This window comes from Lonchura striata, chromosome 1, assembly GCF_050655825.1.
Source record: "Lonchura striata isolate lonStrDom1 chromosome 1, ASM5065582v1, whole genome shotgun sequence".
Lineage (NCBI taxonomy): Eukaryota > Metazoa > Chordata > Aves > Passeriformes > Estrildidae > Lonchura > Lonchura striata.
In genome coordinates, this window is record NC_140703.1 from 42912592 (window position 1) to 42939575 (window position 26984).

The window sequence follows — 26984 nt, forward strand, 5'->3', positions numbered from 1 at the left end:
CTGCTTTCAGTGTCACTGCCACTAGCATTCCTTACAAGAGGAGGGAGTTTCTGCACAACTTCACATTAGCTTCACCTCCACTCTTTTGCCCCAGCTCGCCTCCAGCCTTCCCTGAGCTACTGCAGAAAGGCAATTGAGAATTGATAACCCTAAATTGTAGAGAGATCTGAAAACTACAGGAAGAAATCTCTCACATCCATTTTTTGACTACTGTCTGGTCTAAGCAATTTCATTAGGAGGTCTCACTTTGGACAGCAAATTAGAAGTAAAGAGTACAATTTCATACAGTTTGAGGAAAGTTAGTACAATACTGGGTCTCATTTAAGAACTGGATCAATTGTATCTCTGAAACTTTTACAGTCTAGACAGAAGGGGAGTATTTTTAACACAACACAAATGTCTTCATACTTCTCTGGTACTTGTAGAAAAATGGAAAGGTAGAAAAAAGGAATCCTTACAACAAAAAAATGACTAGTGCTACCTTCAAAGAAGGTTATTGTTTGAAGTGTTAGAGATTATTATAGAAACTTAAGGGTATGTTTACAGCTAGACACTCAAAGAAACCATGAAATAGTAGCAAGACAAAAAGGAGTTACCAGCACCACCACAGAGTTCAGACTGGATGGCTGCTTTGACCTAAGGGCATTTATTCAAGATCAAACCCAGTTAAGAAGTTCTTGCTGTAATATTATGCAGCTACCAGGGTTTGCTGCAGGGTTTTTTTTTCTTTCTTTTTTTTGCAAAACCTGATTTTGCAAAAAAATCCAGTTTGCTTGCATTAGATCACAGTGCAAATGCAAAATTATGGGGAATCTATACAGCCATCCATAAGAGAAGCAATTAAAAGCATTAAATATCAAGAGAAAAGCATTAAATTCTGTAATGTTTTTGAAATAATCAGTTTACTCATTAATTTCTCATGTTTTTCTACATATTTTAAAAAATGTCATAGAAATCTTTATAGAAAGATTGGGTTTTAATATGAAAACACAATCGCTTTAAGCTTTTACATTTTCATTAGACAAAAGCCCTACAAATCAGACTCTATAAAATTGAGGTAATTTCTACTTAGGCTTTCGACTTGTCAGCTTCTTTACTGTTTCATCATACCATTGCCTGAAGTTTCTGCATGTATAGGAAATACAAGAACACCTGCTTTTCCTGGATTCTTGATAATTTGGAAGCTTCTTGTTCTTGAAACTTGAAATGCAAAATATATATATGCACCTAGTAATATATTAGTTAATGATGTTCACTCCCTTAAAGTAGAACATATCGTTTTAGAAATAGGACATACCTTACTTTCTTTAAAATGAATACACATTTTTCTTTTTTCCAAATATTTTAACAGAGGAGGGAGTCTAATGACAGTACATGAAAAGACAAGACCTACCTAATTTTCAAGTTCATCCATTTTCAGTTTTAGAAAATAGATTGAGAATTAAAGAATTAGGTTGTTTTTTTTTTAGATAATATTACTAGCCATAAATTAAACTGAGAACACATGAGATTATACTGGAACTCTGAAAACATCTGTAAGAAAAATATAAGAAAAAATGCCATTTATTGTCAACCTGTCTGGTTGGTCATAAGAATTAGGCATCAGGGTGCCTCATCAGATTAATTCAGTACTCTAAAAGCATTGCTATGCTTTCAGTGAAATCTTACATTTTCCACCTTTATTCCGCTCAGAGTCAAAACATATTATAGCTTAATCTGAATGCCTGCCCACAGGGATAGTACAAAATACAAGTGCTGTAAAGCAGTAGTACTTTTTTTTTTTTTTTTTTTTTTGCAGAGCTGTTTTTACTGTCATTCACAATCTCTCTGTAGATGTCTTCTGAAAAATACAAATATCTATTTATCAGAATGCACCTTCCACTTGAAAACCTGATACATCATTCTTGGAAAGAAAAGAGAAAATGAAAGGGGGAAGACATTAATTATATTTTATTTCAGCCTTTTCGTAATGCATACAAAATATTTCAGAAGACTTTTAAGGTCTGCATTGACCAGAACACAGGTAAATTATTGGAAAATGTCACACAGCTTCCCCAAATACATGTTTAAAAAAAAAAAACAAAAAAAACCACCTGACATTTCTGGTGACAGTTCCATGGAAGGACAAGCATGTAGTTAAATCACAGCTGGGACTACAACCTTGAATGCCCAGCATTGGCATTTAGAAAAACAACTCAGCACCTGGCTGCCTCTAATTCACCCAGAGCTTTTCCAATTCCATTTCTTTCTATGCTGACTTCACCTAGATTCAGAGATTGGCTCCGCAGTTCCTGCTATTCAAAGTGATACAACACAGCAGCAAATTAAATTATCTACTCAGGTGATAGGTAACACACAGTAGGATCTCACCTTGTAGCAGTTGGTGTCAAATTATGATTTGTGTTTATGCTCTTCATATCCTTTAATAATTATACATCCTATGTTCCTTAGAACTTGGCATATCTTATCATGCATTACAAATTAGATAATCATGTTATTCCTTTGAGGACACAGACACGTTATGCACCTTGGTACTCCATATCTGAAAAATTTCTGCACCCCAGGGGTATAACTCAGCCCTTACTCAGCCATTGGTCAGTCCTCTGCTGTACACCAGGCATCCTGCTCATTGCTGCAACATAAAGTGCTTGTCAGGTGCACTTTACAGCTTCCTGTGCTTCCAAGTCCTTCATGGCTTCAGTACTTAGATTTGATGTTCCCTCATCTGTGAAACATCATAATTGCCTATATCTGAAATAATCTCAGATGGCATAAAACTTATGATTCAGACAATTCATTTTATTGCTTGAAATGTCTTTGATATCAGTCTACATGAAATTTTAAATTCACTCCTTTCTCAAGGAACAATGTGACTTTTTTTGCCACATAAAGGCAGTGTGAAGGGACATAAATTAAATGTCTTTGTAAAATTATTTTATATTTTAAAAAAAGTTAAAATAATGTAGCAACCATTAAAAATAATAATCAAAATTTGTTTAGAATGCAGTAGCAAAATATTTAATTTTACTCCAAATAGGTTTTTTGTTTGTTTCTTTTAATTATTATTATTAGTTTGCAAAAAAATTTAAAGGACTAATTTTAATTTTCTGTTCAACTGATCTTTTCAGCTGACAGTCATTCCAAAACTAAGTTCTTCACTGTCAAAATCTCTTTTGGCAATTCACAGTCTTAACATTTGCTGCTGACAATTGTTGGCAAAGAATATTTTTATTAGTAATATGCAAGAAGTATTTATTTTCCATAACATTTTACTCTCAGCAGCAACAAAATTGCTACTTAGCACTCTCTCTGGGGATTTCCACATTTCAAATAATAGTGAAAAGCACATGGACCTGTCGGAGGGAGTCCAAAAGAGGATTACAAAAATGATCTGGATTACGGATAAAGAGGCTGCAGCACCTCTTCTATGAAGATAGACTGAGAGAGCTGGGCTTGTTGATCCTGGAGAAGGCTCTAGGATCAAATGACTTCCAATACCTAGAGAGCTAAAACTGGAGAGGGAGTTTTTACAAGGGCATGTGGTGATAGAATATGAGGTAAGGGCTTTAAACTGAAAGGAACCGATTTTAGACTAGATGCCAGGAAGAAATTAATTCCTGTGACAGTGGTGAAGCACTGGGACAGGTTGCACAGACAGGATGCCCCATCCCTGCAAGTGTTCAAGGCCAGGTTGGATGGGGCTCTGACAACCTGGCATAGTGGAAGGTGTCCATGTCCACAGCAGGAGTGTTGAAATAAGGTGATCTTAACAGTCCTTTCCCAACTCAAGCTATGATCCTATTTATGATTAACTGGGAGAAGATATATAAAGCCCCAAACTTCTAAAATTACAATATTTATTACAATATTTACTCCAATAAATTAATTATATAATATTTTATATACAAATATATAATTATAAATATATATGAATACAAATTATACAATAATTATTATAATGATTATTACAATAACATTCAACAATGACATTCTGAAGGGTTTTAATTATCTAAAGTTTTGATTTTATTTCAAACTGTCAGTAACTGTGAACTGATTTTCTTTAAGGAAAAGTAATATGAGAACAACATTGATCTAAATGTAAATGTATATAAAAATAATTGTAAATGGAAATAAAAATCATTCCTTCTCTTAGTGACTCTTAACTGTAGCAGGCTACTTATCTCCAGTGGGTTTTCTTTGTACTGTAGAATGTCTCATAAAAACTTTTCAGTTTGCAGCTTTTTTGTGGTTTTTAGTTGGAGTTTTTTCAGTTAGATCTACAAACCTTTAGTTTAGTACCATTTTGTTGTTTTGCCAGTTGTCAGTAATATATCTGTGTCAGCTGTATTCATAAAGGAAGTTGCTTCGCAAATATCTTTATAAATTTCTCATACTTTATTGTAAAAAGGCTGGGCTAGCAGTAGGTTTCCTGAGATTGGACAGAACTCCAGTGCTCTGAGTATCATATCAATTCTTCTTCCAGCATCACAGTCGGGGTGTTTCCTATGGCTGATAGAAATTTCCTTGTGTATTTCTTACTGGCTCAAAAACAACTACAAGAAAAATTCTGTTTGCACTGTCATTCATTTAAACTCTTCACCTTAGTAGTGAAAATAGTGCCCTCCAAGACAATCTAGAATTTTGGCTTAGAAACTCTATAATTCACATATTCTAGAATTCACTTATTCTATTTATTCTTATTTTTTTACATAATCATTATATTCAAAAAATCTATTGATATTTTTAAATTAAAATATATATTCTTTTTGAAAACTGACTATTGCATGTTTTGGCTTTTCTTTCTGCATCCTGAATAGCAAATTATCTTGTTCTCTGATAATCTAATCCACTCCTTTGGAAAAGTATTGCTTAGAAAACATTCTATCTTCACCCTCTTTTGTTTTAGTGGTGCATGGATGTTCCTGTGTGCAGTCCTGTCCTTTACATTTATTTTTTCCTACAGCTTTAATATTTGCACTTGTTTATTTAAGAACAATTTTAACCCTCTTAGCACATTTTACTTTGAAAAACTGGAGTATTTTAATTTTAAGCAGCACAAGATTCAGGTATGTGAATTCTACTGTAAAAATCTGTTTACAATGATGACAATGTTAAGCGAGTAAGGCTTCCTTGATTGATAAAAAAGTTAATAAAAATGCACTATGAACTTTTTTTTACCCCCTGAAGTGTACTTCCATGCCTTTACCTCGGACTGTGTACAAGTACACATATTGATTTTGAGAAGGACAATATTCTCTCCTATAAAGTGCTGATATGTTTTTAACACCTAGGGCAGGAGAAAAAAATTGTTTCAGTGTTCTAGCATATCTCTGCAGAAAAATGCTGGTACATGAAAAGGTAATCCATCTGTTCCTACTTCTTTGAAGAGCAACTAATTTCTGTAATGTATAAAGATGGCTGTTCAGGTCTCTCTCCTCATAATCAGACTGAAGGCAATTAAATTCCTCCAGAAGGCCTTAATAACAGCTTATTTTTCTTAGACTGAGCTGTTGACTGGTCTGGCTTCCCACCTTCTCTGTTATTCATTCATAGATCAAATAGAAACTAACTGCAGGGGCCTGTTACAAATTGAAGTCAGTAATTTGTCATATATCTTATTAATTTAAGAGACCTTTTGAATAGATCTTCAATTAAATAAAACTATATGATCTGAATTTATCTATTCAATCTTGTATTTAAAAAAAATGCCAACAAATATTAGTGTCACATGCACTAACACAGTCATTTTTGAAAAAAGGAAAACAAAACTATTTAGCTTTTTTAATTTATAAAGATCTCCATTTAAGACAGCTTTCCAAGTGATGGTTTCCAATATGTTATCTGTACCAAGTTATGATTACAGTAAATATCTAGTCCTGGTTGCAGCTAGCATTTTTAGTTGCAGCAGACATTTTAGCATTTGGAAATTATCCTCATCTGATAATCTGCATTCAGAGCAAAATTTAATTTCTTTGGATGGATGCATCAATTAAGGACTAAGTAGTATGTTTAGGCTATGGATCTGCACTTTGTATCTCCTAGCAAAAAGATGCAATTTTCTCTAGATTTTCTATTGTTCCCTCTCCGAGGCTGCTGAGCAATACTTTTTGCTTCACGTTTCCAGTAGATATTAATTTCCCCTTAAACTGATGTTGAACTGCAGCTTCTCAATCTTACTATCAGAGAAATATATGTAGAGCTCAATGAAAATTCATATGTCAATTTTTGATTCTTCAAAGAGAAAAGAATGTGACTAATGAGTGAAGATGTGTTAGATATGTCCAGTTAAAGTATAAACCTGTAAGATGTTCCAGAGTGAACTTCTGAAATTATAAGTGTGCTAGTCAGGTCCATTTAGAGAAGAGTTTCCTTAGTGTTCATTCCCAGAAATGGTTTGTAAAATCCTAAATAAATAATTCATTAATTAAATAAATAATTAATTAGATTATTGATCCTGTTGTGCAGTAAATAAATTGTTTTTCTTGTCCTTCTAATATATAATATGTCCTTTGAGGTAAAGCCCCACACATAGAGGATTTTTTCAAATTAACCATCCGCCCTCCCGTGGGGTAGTGTGAACCAAAGACAAAATTATTTGCAGTTCTGGTAATGTGGCAGGATTAGAAGCTTTCCCAGAGTGCATGTACAGCTCGTGCTGGCTGCTCTTGTGGGTGTTTGAAGTTGTGCAGGGGAAGGTGTGTAGAAGTGTCTATTCACAGATGGTGTGTGTGTGCAGCAGTTATGTCAACCCTTGCTGTCTGTGACTAAACAGTGGCAGCCAAAATAGCTCGAGATTCAGCTTGTTTGGGTTTGTTTCCTCCCAGAGGCTATGTTTGCAGTTGGTCTCCTTGTGATTTTTAGTGACGAAAACCCATATAATACTGCAGTCCAAAATAGCATTTAAAGGTGTGTTATTTTCTCTTAATTCAGTGTTTTCAATTTCTCTTCAGATTTTCATGGGTTTTTTTTCATCCATCTAATGTGGATTTCATTGTCATAGTTTATTGCTACAGGATTAGCAGAGGGAAAAAAATACAAGACAGCAGTGGCATGGATTACAAAATCTGTCTTAAAAACTCCATGACTGCTCTCAATTATGAAAAAAATAATGTGCTAATAAAACAAAAGATAGGACCTTATGATTTCATTTTGATGTTTCACCTTATTTGCTTCACTTTAGCTGATCATGTTGATGTGCATGGCTTATGAAGTGCTTTTCAAAGTAAGTTTTTGTATATAAGTATCAATTTTTAAAGAATCAAGAAAGTGTTTGTTATAAATAAAGAGAAGGGCCCGAATTAAACCTGTTTCTGGTTAAGCATAAGAAGATCTGTCCAGAATAGCCAGAAAAAACTGTAAGTCTTTTTGCTTCTCTAAAACAATCCCTACTGAGAGCAAAAATAAAGCTTCAATATTTGATAAAATAGAGACAATCTTAGAATTTGCAGGAAGAAAGTGGGAAAGTTAGCAATCTGCCTAAGGAAAAATGTATCCTAGAAAAGAGAAATAACATTTTTTTTAGATTCTGGACCATTTTTAAGCAAGTAGGTTTTTTTGATTCAGTAAAGTCTCTGATGTTCTTAATAGAAAAGACATCCAGACATGGTGATGTGAGTGGGTGGCTAAAGTTGTTTAAAAAATTAGTTCCTGCATTTCACTCTCGCATACTTTAAAACATGTTTTAATGGCAGTGTGTCATCACTGGGTGTTAGTGAAGATAATCAATGCAATATGTTCTTCAAGATTATTATGACAGTTAATTCATGACTAAATAAATTATCTGATGTTTAAGACAGAAAGAGCAGTTTTGGAGCTGGCACCCAATAAAATATTTGATCTATACTGTCATCTGGGGTTTTTTTATTGCTTTTTTCTTTACTTTTTCTCTACTAAACAAGAATCTTTGTGTGATTTTTACAGGAACCTGGATGGATTGATTGATTCATGAAGTTACTTAGGTCATAATTAATTTTATTTAGAACAACTTATTTTAACCCTTCTTTATAACATCTTCAGTAATTTTATAGTCACTCTTAAGGAGGAATCAATAAAACCTAAAACCTAATAAATAAATAAATAAATAGAAGTAGTCACAGTTTCTTAATGTTTTATTATAGGAAGAGCAAACATAGTTCAGCTTCTGGAAAGGCTAAACACCTTGAAATTTTAGATGTTAATAGTGAGAGTTTGAGTAAGAACATTCAAAATTCTGATGATCATCACACTGATCAAGAAACCTGAGCATGATGTGGAAAAATGCCCAGTCACCAATTAAATTTAGACTCTGTATGTCCTTGATTTCCCTAATTGTTAGAGCTGCATTATACATTTTACTGAGTAAATTAAGTTGATTTTTTAACAAGGCAGTTTAAATTACTTTATGTTGCTTTGAGGAGACTTTTAAATTGGCAGCTTTACTTAAATTATGTTGGATTCATTTCTCAGCAAGAGACCAACCTAAGCCAATATTATATTTTAAAAGAAAGAAATTTTTATTTGCACACACAAGTTTGTACTAGCTGAATAATGATTTTTCTGAAGTAAGAAAGAAGATAAGACCTTTTGTGGGGGTTTTGTGGAAGTTTAATTTCTCTATCTGCATGTCACTTAATTTATTATTAAACAGATCTTTTTATAGCCTGTCCATGCTCCCAGAAATCCCAACATAAAAACATGTGCTTAGAGAAAATCTGTGCTGGAAAAGCTGTCTTTATTTTTTGAAAAATAAGACAAATAATATTGATGGATTTCATATAAACATCTCTACATTACAATGAGCGTGGAAAATAAAAATATTGTTTGAGTGTAGTGATAACAAGTTTACAGCTGTCATAGGATATACACACAAAATTATAAATATGTCCAGGGACTTTGTATGGACTGTCTTTTGTAGTCAAAACTGTTCCTGAAAAAGCAAGATGAATGATATAATCTCTTTAACTCATTCTGCTTCATTAATTTTCGAAAAGGCCAAACAGGTAGACAGAATTTACTTAGCAGAAGAAAGCCCAGTTGAACCTCGATCAAAGACATGACAGTCAAAGTCAAGTAATTGCATTTTAAGTGCTTTCTTTTATATACACATATTTCTTGTTTTTTTTCTTCTCATGACTGTATTTCCATACTCTCTGCTGTTTGCTTTGTAATTGCATATGCCAAAGAACTGATTTAAAGCTAAATGCTCAAATATATAATTTACTTCCAAGCATGTCTTAATCTTTCCAATACTTTACATATCCATGTGATGTTTGTTTGTTTGTTTGTTTGTGTAAAAAAGTAAAATATTTGAGTAACTGAACACAGGGGAAAACAAATATTTTTATTTGCACATCTGTACTTTAATAAACAAGCAATTTTTGCTATTCTGGATTGTCTGCAGAATGTGTTGCCTTAAATATCAGTAATTCTTTTTACTAGAGTAATTTCCAGAAGATATTTTTGTCATAAAATTTTGAGAAATTAAATGTCATTTTTTTAGCTTAAAAATGAGATTTAAGTCTCAAAACTGTTCTTGATATACCATACAAAACAATTACATAAGCAAGTTTATTACCCATAAAAGGCTTATAATTTTGGAAAAAAAAATATATATATGCATTCTTCATGTGCATGTCTTCATTCTTCTAAATTGCTCAGACCAAACCAGCTGGGACTGTTGTGATCCTACATAATGATTTATGTCTCAGAAACAAAACTGGACCTAAAGGCTATTGAACTAGGAAAACCAAATGGCTAAGTAATGGTGGAGGGTGAAAGAGCCATGGATTTTATCTTCATGAGAAAGGGCAGGTAGAGGAATGGGATGAACATTGAAATTCCTGTAGGAGAGAGAGCCTGGTGCCCAAAATCCCATTGTGGTCTGTGGATTTTCTTAATTTATTCTCAATGATTTTAAATTACTCTATACATAACAAGGTGTAAAAAATGGCACATAAGGTACATTTATTGTGATACTACATTATAAATCTGGTTGATTTCTCCAAATTTTATGCTTTTTTTGTGGAAGGGAAAAAAGCAGATCTAGTAAACAGCGAGGCAACAAATAATGCATTAACTTTCTAGTATATTGCATGCAAATAATCAAGGGCAAAGATTGGACTGTAGAGGCCAACAAACAAGGACATCTGGGGTTAAGACAGGCTACAGAAATGTAGCATAGAAATAGGAGACACAGCAGATTTATTTTTGGATGTGTAGCTGTCTTGTAAAATGTAATCTGCTTGTTCTATGAAAACAGAAATACTTGGGGGCGGAATGTCATGATCTGACTTTAATCATTCATCTCAGTCACTGATGGTCCCATAAAATTTACATTGTAAGAGAGCAGCTGAAGAGATTTGTAAATTAAAAGAAAAAATAATGAAATTGAGCCACCTAACTGAAGCTAATGAGTAAGAAAAGGTGCATTGTCTCTTCTCTTGTCCTTAGATTGCTGTTCCTTCATAATGCTCCTCCTTCACCAAACTGAGATCATAGATTTGTTTTGTTTTCCTCATTCCCCACTTCCTCTGCAACTCTGAAAATGATCTTCCTTAAAACTATGGCACTTATGACATGTTTAGCAAATCCTCAAATCACTAAGAAGAGGATGAGATTCCTTCCCTCTGTCCCCTGTATAACATAATACTCAGACTAAATTTTTAGATATATAGTGGGTGGATGTGAAGGGCCATTCATCTTCTGCCTTCTCAAGGAGAAATCAGTCTCTCATCAGCTGCTGCCATCTCTTGCTTATCCAGTGCCGCCCTACGCACCAGTTCGTTTGGGAACAAGGAATTTGGTGAGGAAATAAGTAATATTATTAAATTGATTAATTGTATAATAATAAATTTACTCACAAAATCACTACATCCTTTTCTGAAGGTGATGAGTTTCCTGTGGTTCAGAAAATATTTCCCAGCTTATATATTTTGAAAATAAGATCAAAACAGATGATAATATCCACTTGCAGACATAATATTTGTACTAATTTTCTCTTTTTATCTCTCCATAAACATTGTAAGCACTTTGAATGACATTTTTTGATTTTTTTAAATGTCTTTTTCCTTAGTGAACAGATTGTCAGAAGAGATCCACTCGTAATCATACAGTTGAAACTGAAATTTTTTTTAGTTGTTCTTCTGCAAGTTTATTTTTCTGAACTACTTACAAGGTGTAAATGTAGGTGTGGTAAAACTAGTGGCAATATTTTAAAATTAGAGATTTTACCACTGGATGTTTTATAAGTCTTCTTTACAAGAAATTTAAAATACTGATATAACTGAGATGTTTCCCAAACATTTGGTTAGTGTTCAATAATGTGCTTTTAGTTTTGGATTTTCTTTACGTGGGAGATTATAATTTATTATATACTTTCACTGCTGAAGTGAAAGGTCTACAATTAGAGACTTTGTCTTTTAATTTACTGGAATTAGACCAAGCTAAGACATGACAGTTTTCCTGTATTATTATCTATGAAGGATTATCAAATTTCTAAAGTCCCTTTGTCCTTAATTAAGCCTGATTAAATTTTTAAAATTAGTTTGACTTAAAATCTTATTAATTAATTTAATCATTATATTTAGTGAATTAATTTATAGATTGTTTTAATTAATATCAAGTTTTTTCCTATAGTAGATTGCTGGATGGAGCCAAGGAGTCATATAAATACAAAGACTACAAATAATACACTACTTACACTTAAAAACAATACTCAAAACACAGACAATACCTGCCTCTCCATTTTCAGTAGTAATCTACATAATCATATTTAATGGCATCCTCATTCTTTTTATTTTGAATAATTTTAAAATATTCTGACAGAATGTGGATAGCAGAAAAAAAATAAGTGAACATGCTGGGTGTTATTTCCTCTTTTCAGTTGCTCAGATTTTCTTTTTTTTTTGAGGAACCTGTCAGAGTAAAAAAGTTGCACAAACAAATCATGTTAATTTTATGGATTAACTATTATAGTTAGAGTCTAAGTGAACACTCGAATAGAAAGTATAACATCACATTTAACAAAAGGCATTATCAGTATAATTATGAGAGTTTATTTCACTAAGCTTGTGGTTTTTTGGTATCTTCTTTCTTTGCTGTTGTGCATGAAACATGTAGGGAAGAGCAGGAAGGTTACAAGGCATTCTGAGACAGCATTCATTTTCAGACATAAGTGGCAGTCTATCTATTAGCCATCCTGCTATTTCTCTTTGGCAGCACAGCTTAGCTATTGAATTGTAAAATACTTATGATTCCAACTAATTATCAGGAGAGAAGCACACATACAGTTCCTATATCCATTCCACCTTGGTTCCTCTATAACCACTAATCAGGACTGTGCCAAGGGGTTCTTGTCTCTTGGAAGAGGATGGCTGAACTTTTAATAAAGTCAGGCATCATTCCACATATCTTCCAGAAAAAAAAAAAAAAATCATCTTAAGTAGGTGCAGGGATGGGCCTGACACTTCACTTCCTGTCAAACAAGTGAATGAAAACTCTGTCCTGACAGAGCCTTTTCTGGGTAATTACTGGGATTTGTCAGCACTTGTCCAGCAGGTACCAGTAGCCTCAGGCTTGTATTTTTGCATGATGCACTGGCAGAATTTCAACACTCTAACAGCACAAGGTACATAGTTTTTTCACTATATTTCACTACATTTTGCTGAATTGATGTTCTTGGATTGTGTTTCATAGATGGTATGCATTTACTAATGTGAAGCATCTTCTACAGCAAGGAAAGTGCCACACTGTAAACTTTAAGCTGTGCATAGTTTGTGTTCTTGCTTGTAAATTCTAAATTATCTTCCTTCATAAATGGGAATAAAGAAAAAATTTAAAAAATAAGTTTTCATCTGTTAGTGAACACAACCTACAACCCACAATTGCCGTTCCAGGAATTGGAACTAACTAGTTAAAAAAAAAAAAGAGGAGTGAAAATAAGTGCTTTCAACACAATCAATGACAATGCTGTCTGGAAACCAGTAAGAGCCTCATGTCTTCTTTTAATCAAGGAGGGTGTTCTCTCCCCCCCAAAAAAAAACCAAAACAAAACAAAAACCCTTACAAAATAATTTCAAGAATAAAACTGAAAAAAATTGAAAAAACCTCAGGGCATATACTTCCACATCTCCTGACAGAACTCTGACCAGTTATTGAAATAATTAGGGAAATATTGGCACTCTGTAGGGAGTGCTAAAGCATTTTATCTTCATGACAGCAAATTCCACTTTAGCATACCAACAATACAAAATTATACCAAAACCCTTCATCCAATTGGCCAAGAATGCAGAAATGGTAGAAATGGTAGGGGAAAAAGTGGAAAATAACTGGGTCATTGCTGACTTTCATGCAGATCAGATAGTTCCCAGTTTATACAAAATTAACGTTATGTGTGGGCAGGATAATTAACCAGAAATATGCCCCTATTTGGGCTGGATTATATTTGTGTACAAATATTGAATAGTGCAGAGTTCTGATATTTGTTCCATAGCACTTTGTGGCTGGAGCCTCTGGGCCTCATTCTGAACTGGTATATATATCACAGCTGTATTCATGGCTGTTGCAACACGAAAGCTTAGAGGGAAAAGGAACTATCCATGCGATTTTCTTTTGGTTTGTTTTTTGTTTGGGTTTTGAAGGGGGATGTGTTTGGTTTTGTTGTGTTTGTTTGTTTGTGTGGTGTATTTGTTTATTGTTTGGGGGGCTTTATATGTAATGGTAACCTCCAAGGTGATGTTTAGCCCAGAAATCCTGACTACATTCCATTTGCTTGTGCACCAAACTAGGCTTTGGACTTTCAGATTATGACATTCTTAATTTTTGATCCTAAAACTGTATGTTCTGTCAAGCAAGTGAAAATTGTGGCTGCTTTTTTGAAAATGTTACATTTCAATACTCTAAAATGTATTAAAGGAAGGACTGTCAACTTAGACAGAAATTAATCTTCTGCCAATAAGGGGCTTGCAACCACTGTTAGCACATTTTCTTGCAATGTTAAATTAAATTATCTTCTGAAGAATAAACAAATGAGGAAGTGTTGGCACCACCACCTACTAAGAGCTATGTTAAGGTTTCCTCTAATTGTTTCTAAACTCAGAAATGATGAGGCGTCTGAACAGCATGAATGGCTAGATTTTATATTAGATCACTTATTTGAATCTATGAAGAAGCCTGAAATGCTCTAGTTGTGAGCTACTGTGATTCTAAATATTTACTGGAAATTTCCGTTAAATATCAGGAAAATAATCTCCATGGTAAATAATAAAGGCAATAGCTACATAGAGAGGACTATTTAAAAGAGCCAGACAGGAGGTATACCCTCATGCTTTATCACTAATATTGTAGAAGGTTTTACATCATGATATCCTGGGCTTCAAATTAAATGTCAAATTCAATTTGCCACTGAAATTATGAAGTGTTTGACTGCCCTTAGAGGGCTAACCTGACAGCACAATTTCATAATTGGTGTCTGACCTAATGCTGAGTTAAAATACAAGAAGAAATGTTGACTGCAGTCATATCTTACTATTTAAAAATAAACAATCTATCTCTAGGTAGGCTAAAATATATTTGGTTTAAATTTGAGCCCTTAGTAAATTTTGCTGGCTTTACTAAAAATCTCTGGAAAAAAAAAGTTGAATACTGTATGATAACAGATAGAAACCTCCCTGATGGGATCATGCCAGCAGTTATGTCTTTATGTCTCTGACATTTAGCTTGTAATAAAACGAGATTTGTGGAGGAAAATGAAGAGGTGCTTATTCCACTTAGAGTACTTTATTTTTTTCTTCTTTCTATTCAGACAAGCTTGTGTTCTGATAATGAGATTTCTTATCCACTTTAATATCCTATCATTATATCTTAGTGAACTATCTACCATATAAGTAATAATAATGAAGTATGTTTAAATATAAAAATGCATCCTTAAGCATCTAGACACTTTTAGTACTGGTTGTAATTAGAAACATAAGAATCATGTGCAATTAAATATGCTTGTGAAAAAAACAGATACATCTCTGTAGTACCAATCAATTTGTTGCATCATTAATATTCTTCAGTATGTCAGTTAAAAAATGCATTTTATTGTTCCAAAAAAAAAATAGCTAAGAACAAAATTATTAACATTTAAACCACCACAATAAATACAGAACAACAACTGAATGTTTTAAGTGTTTTCTCCTAATTAATTTTGTTTCTATAGATGCTTTTTCAGTCTTCATCTTTATCTGCTCCCCTAATGTCTATGTTCCAAAGATAATGTCTTTTTATTGTATATTATACTGTTTGCTGTCATGAGATATGGAAGCTATTAATTGTAATGAGATAGTTTATTGCAACAATTTAAGTGAAAAAATAGTACTTTTAAAAAAATTTATCTGAATAGATTGAATTTAATTAGATGTATAGTTAAAAAAATATGATCAGTGTTTCAAAAATACACTTAGTGTTAAGACTTGTTTCCAAAAGTGTCTAAAGTGACTTCTGTCTGTTAAGTTTAGGAAATACCTACACTTCCTTGAGTGGAAGATGTAGTGGTTGTGTCAGATTTATGGCTGGATTCAATGAGCTTGAAATCCATTTCATGGAATCATAGAGTTTTAGAAAGGTTTTGGTTGGAAGGCTTAATGACTTCCAACACTCCTGCCATGAATCTTTCACTTGATCAGGTTGGTCACAGCACCATCCAACCTGGCCTTGAACATTTCCAGGGATGGGACATCCACAACTTCTCTGGGAACCAAAATGATTTCCAACCTGTATGATTCTATGATTCTGTGATTAGATGGAACTTTTTATCAATTTCACTATATATCATAATAAAAGAGAATAGTTGACTAAAACTGGTCTTGTTACCTAAACCTGGGGGCTGAACTAGTGTAAAACCTGCAACAGTGAGTACACAGGTAATAACACAGAATTCACAAATAACATGTCAAGATAAGTTTTCTTTTAATGGAACTGTTATTTTTCCAACTTGTGATTTGGCATTGAGGCAGACTTGTACCACATATGCACTGACAGATTGTTCACGCACACTAGTTTTGCACACAAACCTTTCTGTGTCTCCTGTCTACTCTACACAGGAAACAGCCTCTTGCACTCAGCACACATAGCCCACATCCTTCTCAGACAAGTGTCCTTCTGACAGCCTGACAGCATCAATTAAAGCCCAGAGGTAGGAGCTAAGGAGAGTATTGAAGGATCTTACTTTTCTTTAAAACACTTTTGGGACACTGCCTTGCAGGTTCTTCATAAAGTGCATAGGATCTCACATTTCAACACAGAAAATGTCCTAATCCTTTACATGAATAGTATTAAGCACCCTGGTGCACAATATGCTCTTATGTCACAGCTGTTCTGGTGTTTTGATGTCTGGAAGAGAGCACAGAGATGAGTTGAACTTAAAGGTCCATGAAGAGATTGTGGCCACTACTTCAGAGCAGTACACACAATCTCCAGGGCTTTATCCCTGCAGAGAAATGAGTGAGGATCCTGGTATTTGTTATTAAAATGCCTAATATTGTTAGTCTGCCAGTTGCATTAAGTGGAACATTTAAGCTAGGCCTGTTTATGCTGGTTGATGTACTAGATGCAGTGTCAGTTAAGGATATTTTTTTAACTGCAGTCATTTTCCCTCTTGGCTGTAGTTGGCTGCTGCAGAAGGGAGGCCAAGATGACCTGCTCTTTGTATAGTAGAGGTTGTTCTACCAAGTGCAGCAAAGAAACAAAAAAACATCAGTGTCTTTCTGGTTCTCTCATTGTCCTTAATCCCTTGCTTGACAGAGAAAACACCATTTCCAGATGTGATTACACTGGCACATATTATGACCTCACAGAGGAATTCGGAAATGAACAAGTGGGCCTGAAAAACATAGCATAAGAGTATGCCTTTTTCCTTGCAATTTTTCGTTGCAAATAAATGAACTATAATACAAAAGTACAGATTAAGAGCAGGTTACTAGCATGATCTACAATTCTATAGTTTTTCCCTGAACTTCTAAATTTCTCTGAGGCATCTGTTACATTTAATATTAAGTGCTTAAATATATTTCCTGATTAATTAAAGAAAAATATCAAGTGAGGACTATCATAGATGAAGAGTGATTTTATTGTAATTCAGCTGAGATTTTGAGTGAAATGACCAGTTGAGTTTTTCACATGCAGTTGGAACTTCCATACACACTGAAAAAAACCAAAACAAGTGAAGACTGCTATCACTCAGCTTTAGCCATCTGAAAATTAATTGAATAATTTAGGATAGCTGCCTAGGTTTCTGCTGCCATCAGTTTTCCATCACAGTCAGCAAAAAGAATGAGGTTATTCATCTCACTTCAAAATAACTGTCAAAAATCTTTGAATTAATTTTTCTTCAGGTTTTCTATTCCTCTTCATTTACTAACTTAATTTCCAAAGTGTCAAATTATACATAATTTTCATCTTTATTCTTTTTTCCTATTAGACATGAATAATATTGGCAAAACTAAAAAAAAAAAAAAATTGAAGAATGTGTAACGACAGCTTCTGAAACTTTGAGAAATGAGTGGTCATAAAGTTCATACAAGAAGCCAAAAAGCTTAACTGTGGTACTTGTAGCATAATTTTTGTTATTTCCAGCCCAGGCTTTAAGAAAATTCAAAATCATGCTGCAGAGTGAATCCATGTTGCATTCACAATCCTAAGTGAGAGAGCAAGGCTTTTTAAACTCCTCATCTCCAGGAGCTGCTTGTTCTCTGAAATGTGAGCTGAATTTTAAAAGCTGTCAGTCTGATTGGCAAATAGATGGAAAAATCCACAACAGATCTAATTCCACTCCTTCCCTTCTCAGAAGGCCTCGTCCAATGGGTATTTTACTCACCAGAGAACAAGACCATGCCTTGTGATGGGAGCAGCATATTGAAGCTGCCTTCAAGTAGACAGAAGTTCATGGTTTCTCAGCACCCAGTACCTCAGGGTATATCCTGAGTCATTTGACTGTCTGAGCAGTACTCTAGCTTTTTCAAGCTTTATTCAAATGAATGTTATCAAATAGAGCACCTTGGTATTGCTGGTTTAGAGAAGCTGAGCACTCTTTCTGCCATCTCTGCCTGAGCACACAAAGGCGTTTTATGTCTGATTTGCAGGAAGAATGTCAAAGAGGATCTAGTTCCTATAGCAATTAGCATCCCTCAAATACAATCAACAATCCCTCAAATAATTCAACATAAGCCACTTCTTGGTCAAGTGATTTTGTAAATCTCCTCTAGACATATTAATGGTTGTTTTGGTTAAAAAAAATAATATTAGACACAATGCAAATGCAGACAACTGGTTGAAACATTGGAAATTCTGCATCTTACATACAAACCCTCTATTTTAGATATGTATGTGCAAATATACTCAAATACTGTAAAATATAATCAATATTTAATACAATATTAATTCAATATTAACTTTTTATTCTATGAGTGTTGTGGACAGCTTTCCAAACAAGTTTGATTCATCTGAATAATTCAGAATCAATTGGACTAATAGGTATTTTGAGTTACTTATTCAGCACTAGCAATCAAATATTTTGGGTTTTTGTTTTTTTTTTTTTTTAGAGTTCAGATGTTCATTCACCAGTACAGAAATTGTGATTGATCATTATTTCAGAAAGAGTTAATTTGATTCTTTTGTAGAGTAGAATCTTCTCCTTCTTCCTAGACCTGGACTGGTGTCTTTGACAATTTATTAGTATCATGAATAAAACAACAACAAAACACCAAAGAAAACCACAAAAAAAACAAACCTTATAAAAATTAATTTAGATGTTGAAAGTCTTGGTTGCTCACCAAAAAAAACCTGACAAAGAAAGGTTCCACTGCAGAATAAACTTTTAATATTATTAGCAGTAAATTGAGTGCTCATAAACAACTCTGAAATTGTTTTATTTAACTGCTAAATCTTGATCTTTGTTAAATTTTCTTTACAATAGTTTGGACAATTACTAAAACTTGAAAATAAATTATCTTCCACTGGGGAAATAATCAATCCTACAAGATGCCTTGCTGTTTACATTAGGTTAATATAACTTCTCTTTCATTTGTCCTGTAACAAATTTTAGTGACATTTCATTGTTTAAGTGTCTACAGTATGACTTTTATCAAATATTAACTTAATATGGTTTTAATAAACTTAAACCAATATAAAAATAGTATTGTCAAAAAGACTTTGGACTGAACAAATAAAAATTTTATTGAAAGCAAGCAGGGCCATGAACTCAGTTGTGGTTATTTATATTCTGTATAACCACTGTCTGTAATAATTGTGGCCTAATAGTTAAGTATGAATAGAATATGTAAGTATTCATAAGGGAGGTCTTTACAGACAAGATCTTTTTTAAAATTCCCAGGCAAGCTACTTCCTCTGTTCATTATGAGCTTTGTAATATTTGAGCCTTTGGTTTTCTAAAGCCTCAAATTCTCTGTGCACTGAGCATTAGAGGTCTAATACTCATGGGAGAAAGGAAGATAGGCTGAATTGTTGTCTGAAACAATTCCATTCATATCTTCCAAGCCCTGGTTGCAGAAGAGGTTGTGCAGGGAAGCAGAGAGAGTTTGGTGCAGTTCAGAAGGCTTTAAAGTGTAGAAGTACTTTAAACTGTATCTTCAGGTATACCTCTGTCTTATTCCAAGACTATAACAAGCCTTTTACAGAAAGCCTAGTCAGTGATACTTAACTTGCTGCCTTTATTGATTTCATAGTTTTGCCACCTTAAGTAAGGAATATTATTTGCAGTTTCATTGCACCTTACACCAACATACTCCACTTACTAAATGTGATGAAAAGTATTTCCTAATAATACTATCTAAGGTAATCCAAGTATATTTGTTCTTCACAGCATATGCTCTTCTTTTTCTATTTTGATTATATGGGTGGGAATGGCTCAATTTCTAATTCTTTTCAGTTCCTGCTTTTCCAAGTCTATCTAGAACATCAGAATTGCTTATCACTGGTGTTATTTCTTCATTATCTGTGGGCATGTTTATTTTTTGATAGGAAAGGAAAAATAAAATAATATGAGCTTTCATCTAATATATATTGATATAGGAAAAAATATTACAGAGAAAACTTTTATTTTTTGTGACAAGTCACAGCCTTTCTTCTGAGCAGTATAGTCACTGTAGACACAAAGATTTGCTCCACTTCTCTGAGAGAGGATGTGTTTTTAAGCAATCATCTCTTTCATGTTGCTACACATAAATGGATAAATATGTACATGATGGAAAAGAGAAATTAAGTAGTGATAATGGAAGAAAGCACTTTGATATCCGTGTCGCAGTATCTATGCTAAAGGCTTTGTTTTATAAGTATTTTAATTTTTAAAAAGAACAGATCTCTGCAGTTGCATTTAAATTTTTCCTGAACAAACATTAATGATAGCAGATGCTATTGTTGCCTTTAGACAGAGCACAGTTTTGCTGGATCTAGTTCAAGGCTCTTGCACATTAGAATTGACAACACTGAATTAGTACTCGTTCTCTCAGTATTCACAAATTCTACTAGGAGTCAGAACCATGAGAAAATATCCACCCTGTCACTACCAGACAATACAATTCATTAAAATACACTGAATGGTGAGGGCTTTAATAAGTTTTCTACAATTAGCACACAGAATTAAAATACATTGCAAAAGTAATTTGGCAGAAATCCTGGGGAAAACAGGGGACCGAGGTAGTAACATGTGGAAATTGAAAACTGCATTTTCTAATTTTTCTGCTGGAAAATAAATTAGATGAATTAGTTGCTGCACATTATATACATCTGTAGTTTAAATCACTTTTTTATACAAATTTCCTTCAGAGAAAATTCATGTTCTTGGTATTAAGAAAAAAATAATTTACTGAAACTGTGTTGAAATTGTAAAGAAACCAGAATAAGAACAAGACAGAATAAAAAAAAAATCAGGAAATTGTAGAGAGCCCATCTTTAAATTAAAAATCTGAACTGTAGAGCTTTCTCAACTTATGCTATTTTGCAAAAGACATCTGTAAAAAATACTATATTCTGAACAACTTAATTTCCTTTTCTTGAAGAATGAAGCCAATAAACTATTCCAAACATGACACTTGGATTTTTAAGTCCTAATTTGTTACTGAGGGAAAAAACAGATATTGTTCATCTGAAAATATTTTAAAGTCTTTTTAAGCAGTACCTTCCACTATGTTCTTTTGCATAACTTATTGTATATTTTAGTTCACAGTCATAAGATTAAAATGCAAATGATTTTTTTGTTTTTCTTTAAAGTATTCCTCATTCTGGGATAGTCAGGGGTGGAAAAAAAACCAAAACTAAACAGAAAATTAGCAAAATTTTCAAACCAAGAACAACTTAATACTGCTGGTATATATGCCCTTAAACTACTTTTAGAATAAGGCAGTTTTAAGGGGAAGATTCTTCTTATAAGATATAACACAATATTAACTAGGGTTTTTTTCAGCAATAGGATCTTTTCTCTTTTTTTCCTTTTTTTTTTCTTTAGTAAGAAAGAGGATACTGGTCTTGATGGATTTAGTGCAGCTTTGATGTTTTTGCTATAAGCATAAAGGAATTCTTCATTCACAGGTGTCTAGAAGTGAGAACTTAGTCATTGGAAAGATATATGAAATCAACTGATGGTAAACCCAGGAGTACCTCCCTTCATTAAATCTAGAACAGAAATTAGACTATCTGCCTATATTTATCAAATACAGCATTTTCATCCTCTTGCACATATTATTTCCTGCAAAGCTCCTTTGTCATTATCCCATGTGCCATATGGCAGCCCTATACCATGCAGTATCAATGTCTTTGTCAGGCTGCATGAACACATCATTCATCTTCAAGAAACAAGAAATATAGAAAAAAATTAGAGATGTAAAATTCTTTCATTATTACAATAATCAAGATTCTAAGTAGATTTTTTTAAAAGCTATGCAATGACATATTTTGCCCTTGTTTGTTTTGCTGGCAATTCTTTTACAGAGATCAGCCAATATATTTATACAACAAATATCCAAGTAGAAAAGCCAGCGTCCAACATCCATGAATTAAATGAGATAATCTCCCTGTCATAGTGCTCTGGTTTTGCATTTTCATACTCCTGTGTAACAGGTCTGAACTATGTGTTATGTTGATAGTTACAGGTTACATAGGCTTGTTACATATAAGTTATTATAGCTATTCAACTATAGGCTCCTTATGCACTCAACTTGTGATAACTCTGATGTCTTCAATGACACATCCATTAAGAAAAATTCTTTTTCACAGAAATTTTAAAATCATCATGATTCAAGACTTCTGAGAGAATTTAAAATCATCATGTTTCAAGAATGCAGCTTTTATTTTTATGTTCCCACTATTTGGCTTCAGTTATTCTTCATTCTGTTTCTGTTCTACCAATCACAATTTTTATTATTATTATTTTAACAGTCTAATCCAATAGGCACACGAATACCTAGTAATAAAAATAGCAACAATCTCACACTGTAATGCTGGAAAATTTGGTATATGTTTCCCTGTTCATGCTAGAGAAAAATCACCAAGTTAAAATAATTTTGTTATTACACTGTTATAAAAGTATCTGAATAGAAGTGAGGAAAAGAGGAAGAAGAAAAAGTAATAAAGTTAGAGGGAGGGGGAGAAATCACTGCTTTACTCTCTTTAACAGATATGACCATGAGGGAAAAATTTAAATTTTAATGAAAATACTTATTTCCCAGAGGCCTGGCCAACAAAGAATGCTGAATGAGATAATTCACTAACCAAGGAACACAATGACTGAAAAGCAGATTATCACTGAAGTGAAAAACAAAGGCAGAAAGCATTAATAATTAATTGAGGAGGTTTCCTATGGAGGTTTACATGAGTTTCAAGCTCTATGTGGGAAGTCATTTGTCTACCAGATTGTTGTTCTCTCTTTCAGGGTTTCTTATGTGTACCTCCAATATTAAGTTTCCCTGGTCTGAGTTACCTGAAAGGAAGTACAAATCCTAAATGGGATTTTTTTATCTGTGTTGAAAAGCATATCTGCTGTGCTGTTTAAATGAAAGCTGACAAGCTACACCTTTATATTGTTGCTGGAATAACTGCCAGCAACATAAAGAGATGTCATCTTGTGCTCACACAGTGTGTCCCTCTATATATGATGGAAAGACTGTCAAAACTGGTTACAACTAGAGGTACTCAGAGAGCAGTTGAAATAGAATCATCCAGCATGAACCTATTTTTACATTATGATTTATATTTTTATTTTTAGCAAGTGTGTAGAGTTTTGCCTCTGTTCTCTTACTGTCAGGGTTCTAACAGAGAATAGGACCCCCCAAGCAGAAAATATGGCATGTAACTAAGCTGGTTATAATGTGAAGGAATCCTATTATCCCCAAAAGAGGTTTGATAGGAGAACAAAAGAAATTCTCTTTTTTTCTCATAATTATGTTACATGTCATTGTCCTTTTAGTTATAAATCACAGCCTCTACTGATTGAAGATTCCTTGGGATCCAGTAAGAAGATCTCAAAATCCTCCTGAATATATATGACTAATTAAATGTAGGAAGTTAAGTTTGTTACTTGATGTTTTTCAACTCAAAGACCAGAAGCACACTTATGTCCATTTAAAACCAGCTGAATCTTCTCATATTTTGGACTGACTTTTCAGACATTTGAATGCAAAATCTCTTAAGTTCCGATGTGGTAAAGTTGATGACATTGTTCAAGTGATATCTAGGAAGACAATGATCAAAGAAAAACTGTGCCAAAATTTATGTTCATGCCATGGGACAGATATGAAACACAAATCTGGGGAACAGTAGGAGATGAGTATGAGTAATATATGAAAGTGAAAGTGTTGATTGTTTCAAATGTATTGGTAGCGTCGTCACACACTGAGTAAAGATGAAGAAACTGGAATCCATTTCAATCCAGTTTGCAAGTATTAAAACCACCTAGATTTTCCCAAAACATTTAAAAAATTGTTTATACTAAATATATAAGCATATTACTTTCAAGAAAAAAACAATCATATAATGGTTGGAGTTGAAAGGGAAGTATGCAGATTATCTACTACAAAGCTTCTTCTAAAGCAGATTCACCTGGAACAGGTTACACAGGATTGCGTCCAGGAGGGTCTTGAACATCTCCAGACTCTACAGGCTGTTCCAGTACTCTGCAACCTCGCTCAGCCTTCCCTCACAAGAGAGATGTTTCATTCCTCTTGTCATCTTCACTGCTGAACCCTCTTCAGTACTTCCTTGTCTTTCCTGTACTAAGGAGTCGAGAACTGAACACAGCACTTCAGATGTACTTCACTAGAGCTGAGCAGAGGGGCAGGATCATCCCCCTTGACCTGCTGCCTCTTCCTAATGCACCCCAGGATCCCCCTGGTCTTCTTGGCCACAAGGACACACTGCTGACTCAGGGACAGCTTGTTGTCCATCAGGTCCTTCTTTGCAGAGCTGCTTTCCAGCAGGTCAGATCCCAGCCTGTACTGGAGTTATTCCTCCACAGGTGCAAGACCCTGCATTTGCTCTTGTTGACAGTCCCATTCAGACAGTCCCTCTCTCCCCGTCTCTTCAGCCTGTTGAGACCCTTCTGGAGGGCTGTACAGAACTTTGGCGTATCTGCCACTCCTCCCAGTTTTGTATCATCAGCAAACTTCATGAGGGTTACTTTCAGCCAGGGTCGCTGATTAATATATTGAAGATGACTGAACCCAGTACTGATCTCTGGGGAGCACTGAGAGCTGTAGGCTCTAACTAGACTCTTCACCACTAGTCACAACACTGATCTCTGCCCTCCAGCCAAGTCTCAATCCTGTCCACTCATCTAACCCACATTTCCACATGAGCTTTTTGAAACACATTGTACCAAAAGTCAACCTCTTTCAGGAAAATATGGAACACATGTCAGGTTTTGAATATGTTTGCTGTGAAAAATATGTGTACTAGCTTCTAATTTTGGCTTTTTGGAAATTAAAAGGTTCAAGGCACATGCAGTGTTAAGATATATAATATATATACATATATGCAGAGCACCACCACAGACATTTGAGCTATTAACACTGTTAACTACTGGAGCAAGATCCCTCTATCTATTCCTGTGTATAGAGAGTCCTTTGGAACTAGACTTTTAATTGCATTAGGAGAAGCTTTGTCTCTTTAATTGTTTGTCATATCATTGAGAGATATTTTTAATTTTCCTAACAGAGATCTGTCTTTGTCCCACTAGGCTAAGCTTTAATTAAGAAACATCAACATTGCTAACAACTGCAAAAAGAGGGACGGAAGGACCTTTGTGACCAAGGATGTGGCTGTCATGGAAACTCTTGCTGTATCTGTCACTCACTGGCTGTCTTTCAGGTAAATCAAAACAAAAAACAAGAAAACGTTGTTTATCATTTTAAGGCACTTAATTGCAAACAGAAATAGGAAGATGCAAAAGCATGCTGGAGATCATCGTTATGAAAACTATTTGCCTGAGTGTGATGACCCACCCTCATGGGAAGAAAGCCCTCAAATTCAAAAAAGGCTCATTGATCAAAAAAAATTACAGAAGTGAGAGGGTCTGCAAAGAAGCATAGAGTATTATTGGTAAATTATGCAATTGGCATGAAAATTGGTATGTTAGTCCCTGGCCTGCTTTGTAGGCACATGGCAGTGAGGTTCAGACAAAAGTGTAGGGTAAAGGGAAAAGAGAGACTAACCACATGGCAGTGGGTCTTGGATCCAGGGGCAGGAGGGAAGGGAAAACAGAAATTGAAGAGGTTCATCAAAAAGGGAGAGACTAATTAAAGAAAAGAAAATAGAAAAAGGGAGGGCAAGTAAGAGGAAAAAGAAAAGTAAAAAAGAGTACACCACCCCTCACTTCAGATGATGAGGATGCCCATCCCAGACTCCGTGCCAACCCAGTTGAGGGGATGCTCATCCTAATTTCAGTGTCAACCCAGGTGATAAGCAGCAATCCAGCTGCATTGGCGTGGCTGATGAGATGTCCACGGTCCAAGGGTCACTGCATGGGCTTGAGGCTTGGTACATTTTTGTGGAGAGTCTTCTTTACTCTGAAGATAAGTTTCTCACTTTCTCTGCTAGTTACTTAGCATACACATTCCGTTCTGTAGACCTTTCTAGAAATGGGTCTGAGGACTTCCAAACTTTGGTGGCCCCAGTTTCGCCTTATAGTCTATGTCCTCTTTTTGCCATTCATTTATGTGCTCAGCTGTATTGCATTGTGGCTCTTTCTCAAAGAAAACTGCTCCCCTGTCTCCACCTGGCGTCTGTTCTCCAGTCAAAATTTGTTCTTTCTCAGAGCCTGCTAGTACCAATAGTCCTTGGTTATTACCAAAATTTTATGTCTGTTATTACTAAAAGTTCTTGCTTGGCTTCACATCTATATTAGTGTTTGAGACACATTAGCTATTTATGTTCTGGAAATTAAGACCGCAAAAAAGTGTCACTTTGGACCACTCTTTATAAGGCCATTAGGTAGTGGGCTTAGTATTCATCAGCCCTTCATGACTGAGAGCTTGAAGGGGTCTCACTTTAAATCACTTTTTATAAGATCACAAGAGACATTCTATCCTGGATGAAATTCAAGTTAGTAACTTTTTTTGAAGGTTCAGCAACAGAAGTATTATTTCATTTGGGTTTATTAGGCAACAAAAATAAGTTTCAAAGGCTGCTCTTTAAAAAACTGATGCTTTTCTACTTCCTAGGAGTAGACATTGTTTCTGACAAGCAGGAGAGAGGCTTAGTCCAAGTGCAGTTCTTCAAGGCCAAAGCCTAATGAGCATTTCTCAGACCATAGTGGGACCTAAGGGTGGGTGAGAATGCAACTGAAGTCATCTTCTCTGGGCCTCTACACTGAGTGGTGAAACTGTAAAGATTTAGATTACGACATTGACAAGTTCTGTCCTTGTATTAAGACCTGATTATTGCATCTCAACAGTTATTAAGCTATTATTTTCCAAAATTCTTCCAAAATTTATTGGGTTTGTGTCACCACAAGAAGAAAT

The 26984-nt window shown here is 34.4% G+C and overlaps 1 protein-coding gene across 10 annotated transcripts in view; it reads left to right on the forward strand.

Annotated features, from left to right (window-relative positions):
* The window catches only part of CNTN5 (contactin 5), a 592231-nt gene that overhangs the window by 262464 nt on the left and 302783 nt on the right, over positions 1-26984 (forward strand). For all 10 annotated transcript variants that reach the window (XM_085593275.1, XM_021529320.4, XM_085593302.1 and 7 more), the window contains one exon: positions 25202-25332. In XM_085593275.1, the coding sequence (XP_085449401.1) occupies positions 25278-25332 (55 nt within the window). In that variant the 5' untranslated portion in view covers positions 25202-25277. The remainder of the gene's footprint in view (positions 1-25201; positions 25333-26984) is intronic.